At 34.6% G+C, this 18,288-nt stretch overlaps 1 protein-coding gene and 2 non-coding genes across 4 annotated transcripts; 2 read left to right on the forward strand and 1 right to left on the reverse strand.

Moving 5' to 3' along the window:
- The first annotated feature begins 1,572 nt into the window (after positions 1-1,572).
- On the forward strand, positions 1,573-1,654 carry Trnas-uga (transfer RNA serine (anticodon UGA)). The gene has a single exon. It is a non-coding gene; the product is annotated as a tRNA-Ser (tRNA).
- A 1,139-nt stretch (positions 1,655-2,793) lies between these two features.
- Trnas-uga (transfer RNA serine (anticodon UGA)) lies at positions 2,794-2,875 on the forward strand. The gene has a single exon. It is a non-coding gene; the product is annotated as a tRNA-Ser (tRNA).
- Positions 2,876-6,415: 3,540 nt separating this feature from the next.
- LOC144440792 (neuronal calcium sensor 1-like) lies at positions 6,416-18,102 on the reverse strand. Of its 2 annotated transcripts, none has more exons than XM_078130182.1 (7): positions 17,998-18,102; positions 16,964-16,988; positions 9,082-9,130; positions 8,710-8,799; positions 8,163-8,241; positions 7,646-7,812; positions 6,416-7,302 (listed from the first exon to the last, which is right to left on the reverse strand). In XM_078130182.1, exons 3-7 carry the CDS (start codon positions 9,115-9,117, stop codon positions 7,204-7,206), a joined length of 471 nt encoding a protein of 156 aa, XP_077986308.1. In that variant the 5' UTR covers positions 9,118-9,130; positions 16,964-16,988; positions 17,998-18,102; the 3' UTR covers positions 6,416-7,203. The 2 variants fall into 2 exon arrangements, with proteins under 2 accessions (XP_077986308.1, XP_077986307.1); XM_078130181.1 differs by lacking the exon at positions 17,998-18,102 and adding an exon at positions 17,151-17,344.
- Positions 18,103-18,288: the final 186 nt, after the last annotated feature.

Genomic DNA, 18,288 nt, shown 5'->3' on the forward strand with positions numbered 1-18,288 from the left:
CTTACCGGGGAAAGCAATCATCTTGTCCACGAGGGAGCAGAGTCGGCCGACGATTGGTAGGCTACGGCACATTTCAATAAACATTCTGAGAATGTTAGAGGGCGTCCCACGGAGGTAGATTTTTCTCAGTGTCTCCATAATATTTCCTTTCAAAGTCGTCATACGGATGGGAATCCAGTTTTGAATCATAAGTCGTTTCCAGGTCCATTTCAGTATCAGGTAAGGTAGCCATAATGGTGGTAGAATGATTACCAGGATTGGTACACTCGTGAAGTTCTTCACCACACTTAGCGACCTCTTTATCATATTATCAACCATTTGTCCGGAGGTAGCGATACATCGAACGTTGTGTATTATATCGTTGATGAAATTTACGACGGTAAACTTTATCTTACCGGGAACAGAGATCACTTTGTCCACCAGGGAACACAGTCGGCCGATGACGGGTAGGCGAAGACATATCCCAAAAAACGATCTGACAAATCTCTCCAATGCTTCCCTAGAATAGATATTACGCCATGTCTCGATAACGCTCCTCCTCCATTTGTTCAAACGGGTTGACATCCACTGTGTAAATCCGAGTCGATTCCAGGTCCATTTTGTCAAGAAATATGGCAACCATAACGGTGGAATGATCATCACCAGGAACGGTAGACTCCTGAAGGTCTTTGCCACATCATTGATGGTGGATTTGGTTGAGACAACCAATTTCTCAGAAATACGGATGCATGTTCCAACCACCGGTAGCTCAATCGCTACAAGGTACGTAAAACGTATGCAAAACCGCAGCAAATATATAATAATTGCTGATAGTGTCATGTTGACGGGTGTCAAGGCGGTATTTTGACGAGCGAAGTCATATTGCTACTTGCTATAGCCATAGCAGGAACAAGAATGTGGAATTGTGACAGTCGCGGTCGATTGTGACGTTACCATTGGTGATGATCTCACAGTTCTATGTTCCATACTAACGCGAGATTTTAAATTCCATTCATTCTACATGCGATACATGCAGTTGGTACAACGCGTTCGTGAAATACACTTGTGGGAGGATGGCGAGATATGGAGAGGCGGAGCTCCGGAGAGAGAAGAGAAGGAGATGGTCGTCGCGAGGAGATAGTTGGCACACTGAACCAATTGTGTGGAAGAGAATTATATCGAAGCCCGCCCCCTTGCGGTCGGAAGATGGTGAAACAGTAGTGACTGGTGTTTTTTCACAAATATTTTCATTGCACTTGTTTATATATGTTACTCATGTACCTGCGTAAACATACACGATTGTCTTCAAAGCCTGTCAGTAATGGGGGTCCGGCACCGACAAATTTTGGTTGGAAATTATCCATACCTCTATTCGGTTTGTAACGAGCTGGTGTGCAGAGCGCCACCAACGGCTGGTAGAGGTTGCAACATTCGGGTTATCAGAATATTATATTGAGCCATTTCAAGGTAAAATATCGTGTATTTTCAAGACGTAAGCAAGTTAAAGTAAAATAGAGAAAACAATATAATTACTGGGGTTTTAATTATTAAACATTCCTTTGAGTAAATCGTTCAAAATATTGGCAAGTGTAAGCTGTGATGGCCGAGTGGTTAAGGCGTTGGACTTGAAATCCAATGGGGTCTCCCCGCGCAGGTTCGAACCCTGCTCGCAGCGTCAACAAGTGGGTTACTAGTACTTTTTTATACTACGTGCATATCTTTTAGCAAACAATTTCTGACCCGAATTGATTTGGGCTTTCTTGCAAATGAACTTCCTATATTTGAGATTTCGATTCCTTGTCTTAGCTCCTTCAAGTGTGACTGTCATCATTTCCGTATTTCGTAATTTGAGTTGGTAAATACTTTGATACAAATCAAAATCAATTACATTTCAAATAAAAGCAAAATTGACACGTTTAAAATAACTGTATTCAATTAATGTATCACTGCAAACTTTGCAGTCCATGTTGTATTAAACAAACTTTTGATTTTAGGATGTGAACAGTTACTCTTTACTAAAGGCTAAGGTATAAGGGCACTGGAAAACGTACTTGGGAGGGTTCAAATTAGGAAAAGATTTTAAAACTAACTATATTTTCTTCATTTTGAGACGATCGAGGTCATCTCATAGAAAAAATGTGATGGCCGAGTGAGGCGTTGGACTTGAAATCCAATGGGGTCTTCGCGCGCAAATTCAAGTCAAGTCAAGCTCGCAAAGTCGTTAATATACATGTGATCACATTTTTGTGTAAATATCACGTGTTTCATACTAAGTAAACGTACACGTTGCAAAACAAAATATGGATTTAAATGAAAAGAAATTACGGTGTTCCATATTTTTTACAGGTAGATTTTCATACATTTGGCATTACAATCCTATCATGGGCACATAAGGCATTTATTTTCAGATTATATCCTTGTCAGCCGCCGAATTGTGTGTTTACCTCACTCTGTAATAAATTGCCATAGCATATATAATATATTGATTGTGAGAACTTTTCTCCTCTTACAATTAGCACTATTAACCGTATCATTTACTGTGTTCAAATATAACGCAGCTGTACTTTTCACACGTAACATACCTGCATGTGATATCAACATTTTCAGTTTTTCGTTCACAATATTTTATTTCTACTAGGCCTTTTTTCTAGTCCTAAAACTACTTTAAAAAGTATTTTTGGCCTTTGCAATAAACCTGTAATCGTCTACCCTTAATAAATATATTTGTTGATCACACAATTTATCGAACTATCGGGGTATTTCCAACATCAGCGAGAATTCTGAAATTGTGTTTTGCAATAAATGTACATATAAGCTGTGATGGCCGAGTGGTTAAGGCGTTGGACTTGAAATCCAATGGGGTCTCCCCGCGCAGGTTCGAACCCTGCTCGCAGCGACAATATTGACAGGTAGTCATTCTTTTTTCTCAAATTTATAAAAACAGAAACAAAAAGCATATCATATTACCAAATCTAATCACAGTGGTGTTTCAAAGGAATTTACCTTAACGACAGTGTTTAACACCGCTCAACATAAAGTGTCCTATTATTTCCGAACTCTTTTGTTTTGGATACTTCAATTGTGTCAATACAAGCAAACACGCCCACACAATAAAAGACCACACAGATAGGGGGCGCTATATTCAAAGTATGCGAAGAAATGTTACTTGGTATTACTCATGGGTATTACTCGACTGCACCAGTCCCTTGGCGGGTTTTTTCGTCGCATAATCTTCCAATGCTTTGAGCGTTATTTTGAGTCAAATTTGTGAAGGAAAATGTAAACTTGTCTGCATTTTTTTTCTCAGTTACCAGTAGTCTCTCATGGTATGGGCTTTGTGTTCACCTAACTGTTCACAATCACAACATATCGCTATTTGAAAGGTTTAATTGAAATAAAGAATTGATGAAATAGTACCCACACATTTCATTATCGTAGCCTGACATCCTGTTCTACAATATAACAGCTATTTGTGACCATATGAACGCTATAGTTTTTTTTCTTCCCATTTATATGTACACACAAGTCAAGACCTTTGATTGAAAATTTGTTTTATTATCATATACAGTGGCACACAGGTTCTAATCAGATTGGAATTGGTTTCGATATAAAATAACAACATTTTTACAAATGTCTACATCTCTACAATATAGTACACAATAAATAGCATACATACATACATACATACATACATACATACATACATACATACATACATACATGGTAATAAATAGGTATCCATAATATACAGCTGGATAAATGCAATTGTCGAAAACAACTAAGTGTGTTTGATACACGTATAGTGTTATACTATATTAGTGTGTGTATCAGAGGCCTTTTATACAGTACCCGGGTAGCGGGTTCCACCCTATGATTTCACCTAATAATCAGGGTTCTCCCTCGGCCTTTTGTACAGTTTGATACTAGGAATGGATAGGTGATGTAGAAACAATTTTATATCACATGCTGCTTGTCTGTATCTTCCACAACATTTGCAATGATTTACATATATGCAAACTACACATACCGCCAGCACATAAACATGTTCATTGAATGTTTCATCTGACTGAGAACATGACTATTTCAAAATTGTCTTGTCTGATTTGATGTCAACATAACAGTGATGTATATATGAGGAACAATTTAATTTTTTTTACATATTTTTGAGTAATCAGTGTGTCTATAGAATATGTATTTAAAGGCCTGGGATCCCAGGTTCTCAAATGCACAGGATACTTTTTTTGTCCTGGACCAACTTGTTCTATAGCTTTGCCAGACAACTGTTGTTTTTTATGCATGAATTTTTAAATCTGACCTGACTAGCCTTCCATGTACATTATTACAAAAGTTGTGCAAAATATGCCCCCAAAAAATCATGTGGCATAATCAGCTATAAACATCAACTATATATTTCCATAGTAAATATATACAAAACATTTGTTTCGTCAGCTAGTTCTTGTTCAAATATCTGATACTTGTCTAATCCATACCCTGAACACACAAACTAATGAAACTAAATCGACGGTCAAAAACACACTCTGAAGAAAGTAAAATCATGACTCTATAATACAAACATGTGAACGTACAAAACACTAGGAGAGGTAAATGTTGATATTATGATTATCAGTGCAAATATGATGAGGTTAAACAGTGAACTTTTTTTTACCTCAATTCTAGAAAAGAAGTACATATTTTCATTTCTGAAATCACGTTAGTCTGAAAGATCCAGTCATCGCTTCACTTCAGTGTGCCCCTCTAAGCCAATTTGACGCACCACTGACACACGCAATTTCTAAAATTTGGGGTTTCCCTATCTCTTACTATGTGGTGACTCAAAAGATATGCCAGCTGTTCTCACTTTGACTCACAACAACAAAATTTGGCTATCACTAGAGGGCATATAGGTTCACTTATGTAATAGTTTGTAAGGTATGCCGTGACGGGACTCTTTCACACATCGGTCAACCGGTGAGGCTGGTATGACACAACGAATCTTAGAGTCTACTTCTGTAACCACATGCTACAATGGGTTGAAGCAACAAGTAGAAACAACAACTGGCTCTTCCACGCTACAATCACATTTACACATGTAACTATGGTTTGAAATTTGACTTTTGGTAAATGAGGTAGGATACAAAAAAAATAACAAGCGAAAAATACTGAATATTTAGATAAAACCTGTTAAATTACAACATGAGACTAGTTCAAAACAATAATAAACTGTCACAACTACATTTGGATACTGTAAGTTTAGAATGAAACACCAGTTTTATTTCAGTCTAATGCATAACCCAGGGCCAATTAGTATTCATGTGTGTTAATTATATTCATGGTATTGGCAATATGCAAATTTTTAGTAACTCATCATCAATTGAGAATATCCACTCTCCTCGGATCATGCTCTATTTGACATAATTATATTTCATAATTGGAGGGCAAATTAGCATTCATCTATGCAAGATGCTGTATGCAAATGAGATTCTAATGATTCACTGCCAATGGAGAAAATCCACTGTCCTCAGATCATGGTATGTATAGCATACAGTGCACAACTGGAGAACAAATTAGCATTCATCTATGAATGTACACAGAATGTTGATGTATGCAAATTATATGATTCATTATCACCATGAATATTCATTGACCTTGGATTGTGCACTGTATAATAAATTTCTGATGAATTACAGTTAGGTGCATGGATTACAAATTATAATTTTGAAATGTTTGTAATAGTATGTTCTGCCACTAGAACACTTTTTGGTCGCAAAAATATGTCCCAAACACAAGAATACCGACTCCAAAACGATGCTTTGCTCTATACAACAATATAGTATGTGTATACTGATATCCGTGGAGCTGACTAAGTGTTACTATCAGTAAATTCAAATTCAAGTATCAAGGTCAAGGGTACTACATTTGTAAATGTAATATACCTTGTTGTACATGTACTAACCGATAATAAAGTGCTGTTTCAATCTAAGCCCTGTAAATCTGATCTTTCATTGCACCAAAACTGTACGCTTTCATTTCACTGGCCTTCCAGGAATAATTTCCTCCTGTACATACATAATCAAAGCGAATTACCAAATTTGCTTCATGTCAATTTTACACATTATTCAACTAACTTTGTATCATTTTTCAAATATATGTCCAAATCTTTAAAATGTTGCACTTTTTTATTTTCCTTTGCTCATTTTTCAACATGATTTGATATAAATATATCCAATTTAAGTTTTAAAAAAATTAGCACTTATTCAAATTTTTTTTTGGTAAGTATTAACAACTTTGTAAACTCAAATAAAATAAAATAAGATTAGAATTCTAGTCAATTTCTAGTCAAGGAATGAAAATATATCAACATTATTAATGTTTGGTCTCCAAAATGGGCCACTGAAATACTAGACATTGTAAATATATCCTTTTTCATTTGATATAATGATTGTGGGAAGTCTTGTTTCAAATTTCAGCAGAACTGGAAATAAATATCTTTTTACCAATATCTGTCTATCTTTTCCTTTTGTAAGGTAAACTCACTGGTTGTTGATGAATACACACATAATTGTACAATTAATACGAAGTGTTAAATTCTCCAATATCAGTTTACTGAATATGCCATATTCTAGCAGAATCAGAAAAACAAAAGATTACACAGTTTTGCCACTTGGAGTGCTGTTCGTAAGTCACTGGAAATGGGGGCCATGATTGTAAAGTACTGTGACTCTTATTGAAAACTGTCATTTGTTATAGTTGGCTAGCAAATGTTGACCACAATCTCTGCCCAGTTCAAATAGGTCTGCTTATTTTGTTGTTGATTTTGGGAACTGACAGCATTGTTTTAGATGCTTTTTTATTGACCATTTCATCTATTGTAATGTACTCAGCATCTATCACAAAGTTGCATCTCATCAAATTTTCTTATCTGGGACACCCATATATGATGATGCTTCTTGGCAGCAAAGTGGAGTAACCAGAATATAGCATATTGCAAGTACATTCAGCTCTGCCTTCAATTTTCAATATGTGAGTTAACAAGAAATACATCTACGTCATCTTATCTTACAATTTCCTGTATACATGGACAAATAAGAGATGTTTTCTCATTGAGTCCTACACTGCAATGATGTCCGACGCTATCTTCCAGTCCTGCTGATTGGTGGGAAGTCTTTGCATGTTTAGATCCAGTCCTGCTGGTATAACATTGTCCATGCCATTCAAAGTCTACAATTAGACAAGTCCGTCGTAAAGTGACAAGGCCTGGACTATAGAGGGGTCAGCTTTAGAGCCATCCTGGAATTCTTCTTTGGTTATCTTGTCATCTTTATTCTGAAAATAAAAGCAGATTTATGAAATAAATCCACATACATGAACCAAGTCTTATAAAATAATATTCTTAACTGCAGAGTAACGTCACATTCTTGTCCCTCCGTATAAATTTGTAAAAGGCCAGCATGACTGCAATGAAAAGAAAGTAAAACACAGCTGTGGTTGGGAGTCTCCAAACATATGATATCTTTATTTTGCACTAATTCTTTGCCACAATCTTCACAAAACGTTGTTGTAATATCTAGCCATTCAGTACTACTGAACAGAACATTGCTCTGGAAATCGGCGTTACAGAAATTTGACTGATTGATTGATTGATCTAACAAGACTGGTTATTTCATACCTTATCCATCAATGCAAATATCTTGTTAACTCTCTTCTCTGGTGTGTTTTCTTCTTCTGGTAACTTCACCATGTTGCCTACCATTTTGTATATAGCATCTACAATGTCTAACATCTCTTGTCTGGTAATAAAACCATCATTGTCTAAATCATATAACCTAAATGCCCCTAGGAAAAAGATACGTAAATAAAACTTTTGGTCAATATCTACGGACTTGTACTACAAGTTTTGATGGAGAAATGTTCTGAGTCATGATAGTCAAGTCTAAATCATATGCCCCTTGGAAAATATGCACAAATAGAATTTTTGGGTGCCTGTAAGGTACAAAATGACCGGATATTCTCAAGTATTGGCCAATCCAGTGACTGCTACCTGATTCTTTTGCTTTGATTTCCATCACACTATTGTACAGTTGTAAGCTTAAGGGGATGGATGATGATGATGTAAAGATGCTCCCAATTATGCATTTTAAATTCAAACTCTACACTAGTAACAGAGTGCGACACTTTATACTTACAATCTAATTTCTCATCTAGATTTCCTCTGGACGTGATTGACAAAGCTCTGATAAATTCTTCAAATTCAATTAAACCATCCTAGAAGGAGAAATATTTCAATTAATCACAAAAAAAAACGAACAGAGATATGTCAAGGAATGAGAAGAGGAGAATCATACAGCAAAATACACGACTTAGAAATTGTAGTTGAGTTGCTATATTTGTGCTAATCTTACAGTCAGTAGACAGTACTAGCCATCTACTACTGATAGTTTACACCCTGCTATCATTGGTCATGCACCCGGCTTTACGTCCACTGTCTCCATTGACTTCTCTGCAGTCATCTAGCTCTCTTACACAGCTATACTGTTATTTACCTCAGTAGCTACTCTCTTTACCCCACAATAACTAATGCTAATAGTTCATCTTCAAATGTCGATTTATTATTGGTTTCCCTTGACTTTGAACAAGAAGGCTACCAACCACACTTCCTTTGTCATCAGACTCACATCACATTGTCTATAATTTTATACATGCATATCACAGAGTATACAAAGTACTACTTACTTTATTTTCATCAAATACATCAAAGACAAATGAAGCAAACTTGGTAGGATCCCCAAAAGGAAAGAACTGCCTATAAATTTTGACAAATTCCTGCACAAGAAGAAATGAATACACAATTATTACATTATACTTCTAACAACATATTTAGGATAAATTATTATCACTTTTGATGTACAACTACACAAATAACTGCAATAATTCTCACAATATCTCAACAAAGCTATAACGATACACATGTACACGGGCATTCATAAACCTTTAGGGAGACAAGAGACTCTGGGCTATGTTGATAAAAGTGGTTGAAAGGTGACACAGTGAGACCAAGACATAACTCTGGGCTACTAGCAATGTTGATAAAAATTGTAAACTTACCTCTTGACTAAGAGAACCACTAGGACAATCTTTCATGAAACCTTTGTGCCTGAAAGTAACACAAATAATAGATATTACAGCTCTGGCTTTCAGTTTACTAAGATTAAAACTAAAAAAAAATTAAAACTATTGTTGTTCAACATGTAGAATATAGATTACACAAGTGGGTGATAGCAGTTCCTGTGTTGTATGAATCTAATCACCCTGTGATCAAGATAGTGTAAACATTGAGAGTCCCCACTGCAAGATCATGGAAGTCATCAAAAATGCCATGTTACTGTGAGTACAATTAAACCAATGTCCATTCAATAGCTAATATTAACATGTCACAACAATAAGTTTTGTTTGTCTAGTATTTTAGTATAGCAAGACCTTGATTGCCATAGTAGCAATTAGCTGAGAATATATTCTTGTAATTTTTCCTTCCTTTCCATAAAATTTCCATTCTTCAAACAGTTACAAATTAACCTTGGGAACACTATCAGTTCTATACAGCTTCAATATGTACAAAACTACATGTATACAGCACAGGGTTCTCCACAAGCAGTTTTTCGGGGGCGTCACTTTATTTTCATGGGCCACCCCATGAGTGGTTTTACGAATATTATAACTTATAAGGGGCGACCTGTTACTTCCATGGTGAACCCAATATATCCATACACATTAACCTTTGTTTTTGAACATCATCGGATTCTTTTAATGTCATCAATGCAGGAAGTGAAAAGTAGTTACATGTAGCTGTTGTTTTTAGACATTACAATGTACAGTGTACATGTACATGTACACGTATATCCATGCAAGAGTCTGCAAAGTATATTGTAATTTGTATTTGAATTTACGGGAAAAGTTTACTGCGCAATTGAGTCAGTGTTCATGTAATCTTGCTCAAGGTGCTAATTTAACACTATCCTGTGGACATCCAATATCACCTATTGATGCACCGAGTAACGATAATGAAGGCATCAATCAACATGTACATGTTTTCTTTTATCTCTTTCACTCTTATATTTGCAATCTTGAGAGCAATGTATCTCTTCCGAAAGCTTAGTTTAGAGTTATATCTACAGTACTAATGAGCATCTCTGATGAACAAACATGTTCTCTTGATTCTGTTTTCATGTTTCCTTGAGTGAAGTGTGGTATTTATCCAAAGAAGAGAAAGGTCATAACAATACAATGTGCATCAATCAAATTTGTCCATGGATGGTTCAGAGCTAAGTGACATCACAAGTCATCAATATTTAAACTGACATCTGACTAGGAAACAGATGTATTGTTGCTTTAGCGACCAGTCAACATGACACTGTACATGTAGGCAAAGTGCTGTGCTCTCATGTTTAGTGATACAACACACCTGTACAAGAAATTCAAGACACATACCTCCTACAAAGTTAAAGGAGACCACTACTTTAGGAAATAACATTTTCATAAACTATGGGTTCTGGAGAATCATTTCATAATTTTTCATCACCTACACTTGTTATGATTTCACTGAAACATCAAGTTGATCTTGTGCCTTTTTGAGGTATCTTTGCTGTGGCCAATGCACCATGGGAGTCAGCAGAACTAATTATTTGCGGTTGAACAATGAATATTCATGACTCCTAAACATCAAGTTCTGTTGATCTTGTGCCTTTATGAGGTATCTTTCCTGTACATGGCCAATCCATCATGGACTCGATGGAGTCAGCAGAACTAATTATTCATGGTTGAACAATGAATATTCATGACTCCAAAGTGTTTGCTCTCTCCAGTATAAATTATCTCATGGATATTCATTGTTTAAGCCTGGGCTCAGTACAGGATCAAAGTGGCCCAAGCAGTGTTTATAAGCTACATTAATTTGACTCAAGTGATATAAAATTATAATTTACTTATGGACTCATGTAACTTTAATGTTGATGCATGCCTTCGATGGCACGGAAATCATATTCGGGAATTGTTAGCATGTCTGATAGCATAGCAACAGTTTCCTTCACATTTTTAAACAAGCATATAAATCATTACGTCATTGAATCGTTTATGTATTACTATTACATGTAAATACCAGATTTGAGCTTTGTGAATAACAAGTGATGGTTAAATCTACACATCATAAATTAGACACAATACAACGGGTATGTTAAATTTAAAGTGGCCATACGGATGACGAATGAGTGTTTATTTTGGATTTTTTTTTTTCATAAAACAACTTTACTATGTTTCCTTATTTGAAAAATAAAATGTAAAACAACATACATGTATACAAAGTCCTTTTTTGAGACTCAATAAATTGCCAAAAAATAGAAAATGTGTAAAATTTGTGTCGTTGTATGTACATTTTGTACAAAAACAAACTTTTTACACACGTTTTAGCTTTCTGCAATATATTGAGTTACAAACATGAATTTGGTCAATGTTGTTTCATATTCTTTTCTCAAGTAGGAAAGCATAGTAAAGTTGTTTTATAATAAAAATTTCTTATCCATACATATGGCTCCTTTATCTGCAGAAAAACTTGCATCCCAAAAATATATACAATCAGCCTGTACTGTGCCTCTTTAAAATTTAGGTACGGAGTACGCAAAACTGTTGTCTGGCAGACCTACAGAAAAAGTTGGTCCAGAACAAAAGAATGATCAAATGTAATCCTTATGGCTTCATTGAGAAGATAGCAATAATGAAAGGAATCTTGGACTGAATCCCTGGCCTTTAACAATAATTGTTAGGCCGTACTGCAAATCATGTGTGTACAGAGTTCATAACTCCATAATTACATTCCCATGGCTCCACAAGGAATATTAAACACAAACCATTTTCTTTTTATACACACAAGTAATAAAATTCTTTGAAATATTGCCATTAGAGCACTGTTTTTGACAATAATATAGCACACTGCCATGGGTTATGATTTATGCTGGAACTTGATCAGTTTGTTTCCCAACATGTGTACGCTGGCAACAAGCCAATGTCTAAAATAATAAACTCTATTCTCAATGTTTTCTTTCACGGTTTTTTTTTTCAGTGCACTGTTTTCTACAACTAATGTCCCAGTAGAGTTTTAAACATGGCTGTCATCACTTTTTATCCTGGGCTAAGTAAAACCTGAGTTTCTATATTTGCTTCGGATCTGGGATTTCAAACCAAAATGATGGAAATGGTATGTGAAAATTTACTAAATCTATACATATCTCTCATCTGTTACAAGGGTTACCAAACCTTTAGCAAATATACTTTAGTTAACACTGAATTATCATCTAGAGACCGTTTTGATATCATTTTGAAAGAAATGAAAATGTGTTTTCAGAGAAACTAAACTAGATTGAAATGTTCGGTTCTAGTATAACGAGTTAACGCATACAAAATCTTAAACAAATAGCCCACTGCCAATATAACTATGGGAGAATAACATATATATTTTATTCCCCACTAAGATGAAATGGAACATATTTGTTACGAATACTCTTGTCTAGTTTTAATTCAGAAAAAAAAATCCATTTTCTATATAAATTCAACCAAATTCACTTGGTTTTTTTTTTCTAACAGTTTATCATTTACATGTAGTACTTCAAGCTTTAAAGTTTAAGTGTTGATCACACTGTACAATAGTTTAGAGGTTATCCATGGCTCCAAATTCTAAGACCTCTCTTTGGACTACTGCCTCACTTGCTAGTGCAGGGATGACAAGAGATTCGAAGCCACAAATACGAGATTAGCTTCTAGATTAACTGCACAAAGGCTGCATTCTGGAACAATGAATTATCAACAATTCATAACTTGATTTACATATTACTACAACACTTAAAAGACTTCCCATGCATTGTTCAAAAAAGGATTCCCCCCTGGGTGATTTACATGTCGATAATAATCATTATTAGAACTGACAAATACAAATCTACATACATTACATCATGTATTCTCTTTACTGAAAAATCAGTATCAAAATTAGGTGTATTAGGCAAAAAAAAAAGAAAAAAAAAAGAATTGTTTCTGGTCAGGACATTTTATCCAAAGCGGTGCGATGACACAAATGTTTTTATTTAAGCTTTCACATTTTACATATACAGTGATTGGCCTAGAACCTTGTGTTTTCAGAGAAAATTAAATCTTGTGAAGTTAAAGAATACACAGAAAACTATATTGTGTGAATCTTGGCCATGAAACGGAAACCTGGTGAATACAAGAGAGAGAGAACAATAGTGATTGAACCCAAGTGCATACAACAGTAATCCTTTCATGGTATTAACCAAAGTTCTATTTTAACGAAAATGAGTACAAATTACTGTAAATCCTAAATGCAATGTCTTGTCATAACACAAAACACTGTCTTTCTTGTTGTTTCATTATAGACACTGTTTTTCCTGAGGGCTTTGATTTCTATGGGCCAGCATACAAAAGCATAATCTGACCATTGCTGAAATTGTCCAAAGCAAGGACAAGTGGTCATGAATCTGCTACATGTTATGATGTATGTCTTATTCTGGGGTACATTTCTGTTTATAGGACTGCCTCAGGCTTGGATCAAAATCTATAGGCATGAAAAAAAACCAGTTGTCTGGTAGAGCTACATGTACAATAATGTATAAAAAAAAGTTGGTCCAGCACAAAGGAATAACCTTATGTAATCATTCCGAGTCACATGAGAGAGTACGAATGTGTGAAGCTGGGTTTAAATCTTAGTCCTTTAAAATGATCATACTCATAGTTCAAAACTTGAGAATAAAAGTTTCATGGCAACAAAAAAAAAACCCATCTCTTTAAAAGTCGGATAATCTGAAGTCAGTGAAACTGTTAAATCTGGAGTTAATTACTTTCCTACAATAAATCTATGAACAGGAAAAGTTCATTCCTTAAGATTTATTGTAAGAAGTTCTCAAGTTACAAAAAAAAAATCATTTTGAGTATGTGTATACGTGATGTCAACTTTTATGTCTAAGAATACAAAACTGTATTTTTTTAAGCGGATGGTCTATTCGTAATGGTATCTCGACTGACAGAGAGTAAAAAGTAAGTTAATGTATTCTGCCTTAAGTAACAGACTGAGTAGATGTAGACTGTTACCCTGGGCAAAACGTGTTTACCACTATAAATTTTGGACAGTGTAACTGTGTTTATAACACTGTCACACTTTCATACAACAGTCATGAGATGGAGAATAATCACATGTACCAGGGCATGAATTTAACACGTACACTGACACGGTCGTCACATTTAGCCAAGTGAACTGTTTTAAGTTCCAGTTTTGAGTTTTCTACTATCCATTTTTTAAATCGTTGTATATCCCTTGTACTACTGATAATTTCATTCCAATTCATTTCAAAATGACTTATCTGGTATGCATATACAGTGTGCGGTCTAATGATATCCGAATTTTGTTGTTGTGGGTCAATATGATAAAATCTGTCATTTCTTGTGACTCACCACATAGTGTAGGTGAATACCATATTTAGGTGCATCCCTAGAAACTGTGTGCATCAGTCAAAATGGTTTAGAGCCCTGGCACACTGTATGAGTACCACACTAAATTTACATGTAAGCCTAGTTTTTGATACCAACAATACAGGTCTTAGTTTACAGGATATGCTACCTAATGCATTTCTTCTGTGTCGTCTCATGACTTCCCCACCACTTTTGTTTGGACCCCGCACACATGCAAGCTGTCTAGTTGTTTATACCAAATCTCTGGTTTCATTGATGGCTTCCCACTGGTTGTCAGAGAGACGAGGAAGTTCTGAAGACTTACATGTGCAGTTACAAGGATGAACAACATATCCATCACAGGTAAAAATACACACACACACTCAGACCTTGGTAAATATATATTGAATGATGCGATGTCTTTTTGGTGGGTTCATAGCAACAAATAACAATGAACTTGAAGGGTTGCAAAAGCTAAATTTACTGATCTTTCAGGTTTACGATATCTTGATATATTTATGTTTTGAACACCCAAGAGGGCTATTTTTAAATTGAAATTAGATTTTTTTGCTATTGTAGTCCATGTATTGGATGACAATATTTCATGCTGATTAGAAATTTTAATTAACCTCGTTAAGAAATTACTAAATGTATCTCCTTACATAATTCATCAAAGATGTTCTCTGTTCTCATGGTAACGCTCATTACATCAAATTAATTAAATGAACTTGACACAATTTATTGTGACCTTTTTATCTTGTTTTTGACAATTTTTTGTTGCTGATTATCGATGGATACTTTGCTATAATGTCCATTAGGTCTAAGACAGTCTTTTATCTTCAATTAAATTATTATAAAATTATTCTTTCAGATTTTCTAAAATGATCAAAATCAAAATGTCCCTCAATACAAAACCCTGATGAAGATTACATTCGTAGCTGTAAAATAATTAAAATGTTGGTAAAGTGTACGTAAAAGAACTTATTTGGAACCCACATCTAGCTGATTTATCAAACTTTAAAATTATTTGCGAAAATGAATGTTCATGGACTCCGAGTTCATAGTTACATTTATACCTCTGACAATATGTTGACAAAATTTGAGATTCACTAAAAATATACTGACTGTGAGTAAAACGTTTCAATTGTAGTTAAAAATATTTCCTTCGAGACCTGATTTCAACTATTCTCAGTGGATCAATTTGTAGATGGCCTGACTGTAGTTTATCAAAAATTATCTAAATACCCTTTACACAAAATCAAACAAACAACAACTACATGGACACAATTATTTTTGTCAACACTAATAAGCTAAATATCCTTCACTGTGTGTACTCTCTGGTTCTGTTAATGTAAGCATCGTATATTTAGTCACAGTTGCAGACATCTTTACATGTATTTGTATATATTTTACCTTTTTGCATGTGAACCTTTTTACCAGAATATTTCTAATATCAGGACATTTTAACAGTTACGTGGGTTTTTTTTTCAAATGGTATATTTCTATTGTCTTTTATATTTGTATTTTTGTTTTTTCAATCAGTTGTAAAGTGTATTATGATTACTTGTAATATAATACGCTTTATAAGAATTAAATATTATAATTACGATTATGTAACTTGGCTAGCGTACTTTTACTGACATGTACAGAACACTGTAGTTTCTTAAATCACATTTTTAAATCAATACTATCGGTAATAATGTTTTCATGACTGCGCAGTGATTCAACTAAAAATAGATCTACGTTACTAATTATTGTTGTAGCTTATTCAGTACATGTACTATGTTACTACTGAATATAGATTTCAGAAATCAGTTGCATATACACATGTACTGATGTAGACAGTCTGCATATTGTTACATTCATTGGCAATTTAGATAAGTCCCTTGTACTGGGACACAAGTTGTTTGTTTGGTCAAATGGAAAAATTGTTGCAGTTCCGACAAGTAATATATACCATGGGTGATACTTCCATGATTATAGTAATACTAAATACCTATCAATTTCAAAATTATTTGGGTTGGTACAGTCCAACAGAATATTTTTAAATAATTTTTATCTTTGAAGTTTGGGTCATTATATCTTGTACGACTATTTTTAAGTAAAAAAATTAAGATGTTGTGACCCAAAAGAGTAAATTTTATTACAATCTTTCTTTCACATTCTGGTTATGTAATCTTAAAGGAAACAGTTTTACAAATTTGTCATGTACATGTATGCATAACATAGACAATTAAAAAAATATATAAAACAAAGTAGAAATACCACATGCATTTATCATTGAACAAATTCCTTCTCTATAAGTTTGGCATTTTTAATTTCCCCATTCAATTATTTTATGATAATGTATATAGTGTATAGTGCCAACATAACAGTTTTGGAAATTGACCAAATACATTAATACAAACAACGTACTTATAAATATAAGTTATAGTAAATAAACAAAAAGTTGCAAAAACAAAGAGAAAACATTACATGCACTTACCACTGAATAAGTTCCTTTTCTGTGACTGAAAAAAAAGAAGAAAAAAAGAGATAAAAAAGACCGTAGTAAAATAAACTATGAAAAGGTTTTTGACCACCTCCGGGACTACTACGAGCAGTGAGCGGGTCGATCGGTAGTCACCGAGTGTGTACATTGGCTATCGACACACAACGCTGCAGAAACTTACAATAGGTTTTTTTCTTCAACTCCTCCACAATTTCTGGCTTAAGTTTGCTATTTTTCTTCCCCATGCTGAATACACACAATGTCAAACTCTAAAATACGCTGCAGAACCCTTGTAAAGTTTCAAATGGTGATGTTTTAGCCGGCTTCGTCGATGTGTGGCATACTTCGCATCGGTTGGTTTACACTCGTAGCTATACTATTGCTTACTTACAGACTTGCAATTTGATATCTACATCCGCAATGATAAAATAGTTTCATATTTTTGTCTCAAAAGAATCATATATATGAAAAATATATCCTTCTTGATAACTATTGCCCTATGTATTAAGTCATTTGGACTGTGTATTTATTTTATCCATTTTAATGAACACATTACGAATAAATGCGTACTTATGTACCAGATTTCACCAAACGGAATCCCTCCGCGAGTTAAACCCCCTACCTATTTACGATGAAAGGTCATAACCCCATGACGTCACAACGTATGAAAATGTAAATAACGATAATGGCTGCCATTCATTGGTTTGCATGTGGATATGTTGAAACAAAAAAAAATTTCAATACATTCTTCAGAAAGGAATCGACTGGGTATTAATTAAATTTTATTCTTATTTATGGACGTCCATATAGGTGGTATGGGAGCTCTTCGCAAGCAACCACAACCACAGAGAAAAATATAAAATGTACTTACACTCGACTCCTAGCTCCTCGCCTCGTTTGGTCATACAAATAATGTAGATCGATGGTACAATATTTGAAAATTTATCATTCGAACATCAGAATAAAAGCTACAGAGGGAGAAAACCACCTTGAAATGTTGCTAAGAAATGAAAAAAAAATGTACTTACTGTTTAACTAGATTTACTATTTAGTCGACGGGTTTCAAAGTAATACGCCTCGACAAAAGATAAGCAACGAGAATTGTAGCCAAAGTGAAGAAAAACGCTGTCCAATAAAATGTCACTTCATCAAAAATCTCCTCAAATTTCGGAATCTGGTTTGCTACTTGCATCATCCATGGCTGATCGCTTTGCACCATCTTATTGAATGTATGCTATAGCACGATTTTGGCAGTGAAAAGCTTGCTACCACGACGAGTCACTTCCGACCGAATGTATGTACCGCAGTTTCGAGAAAAT

Source organism: Glandiceps talaboti, chromosome 10, assembly GCF_964340395.1.
Source record: "Glandiceps talaboti chromosome 10, keGlaTala1.1, whole genome shotgun sequence".
Lineage (NCBI taxonomy): Eukaryota > Metazoa > Hemichordata > Enteropneusta > Spengelidae > Glandiceps > Glandiceps talaboti.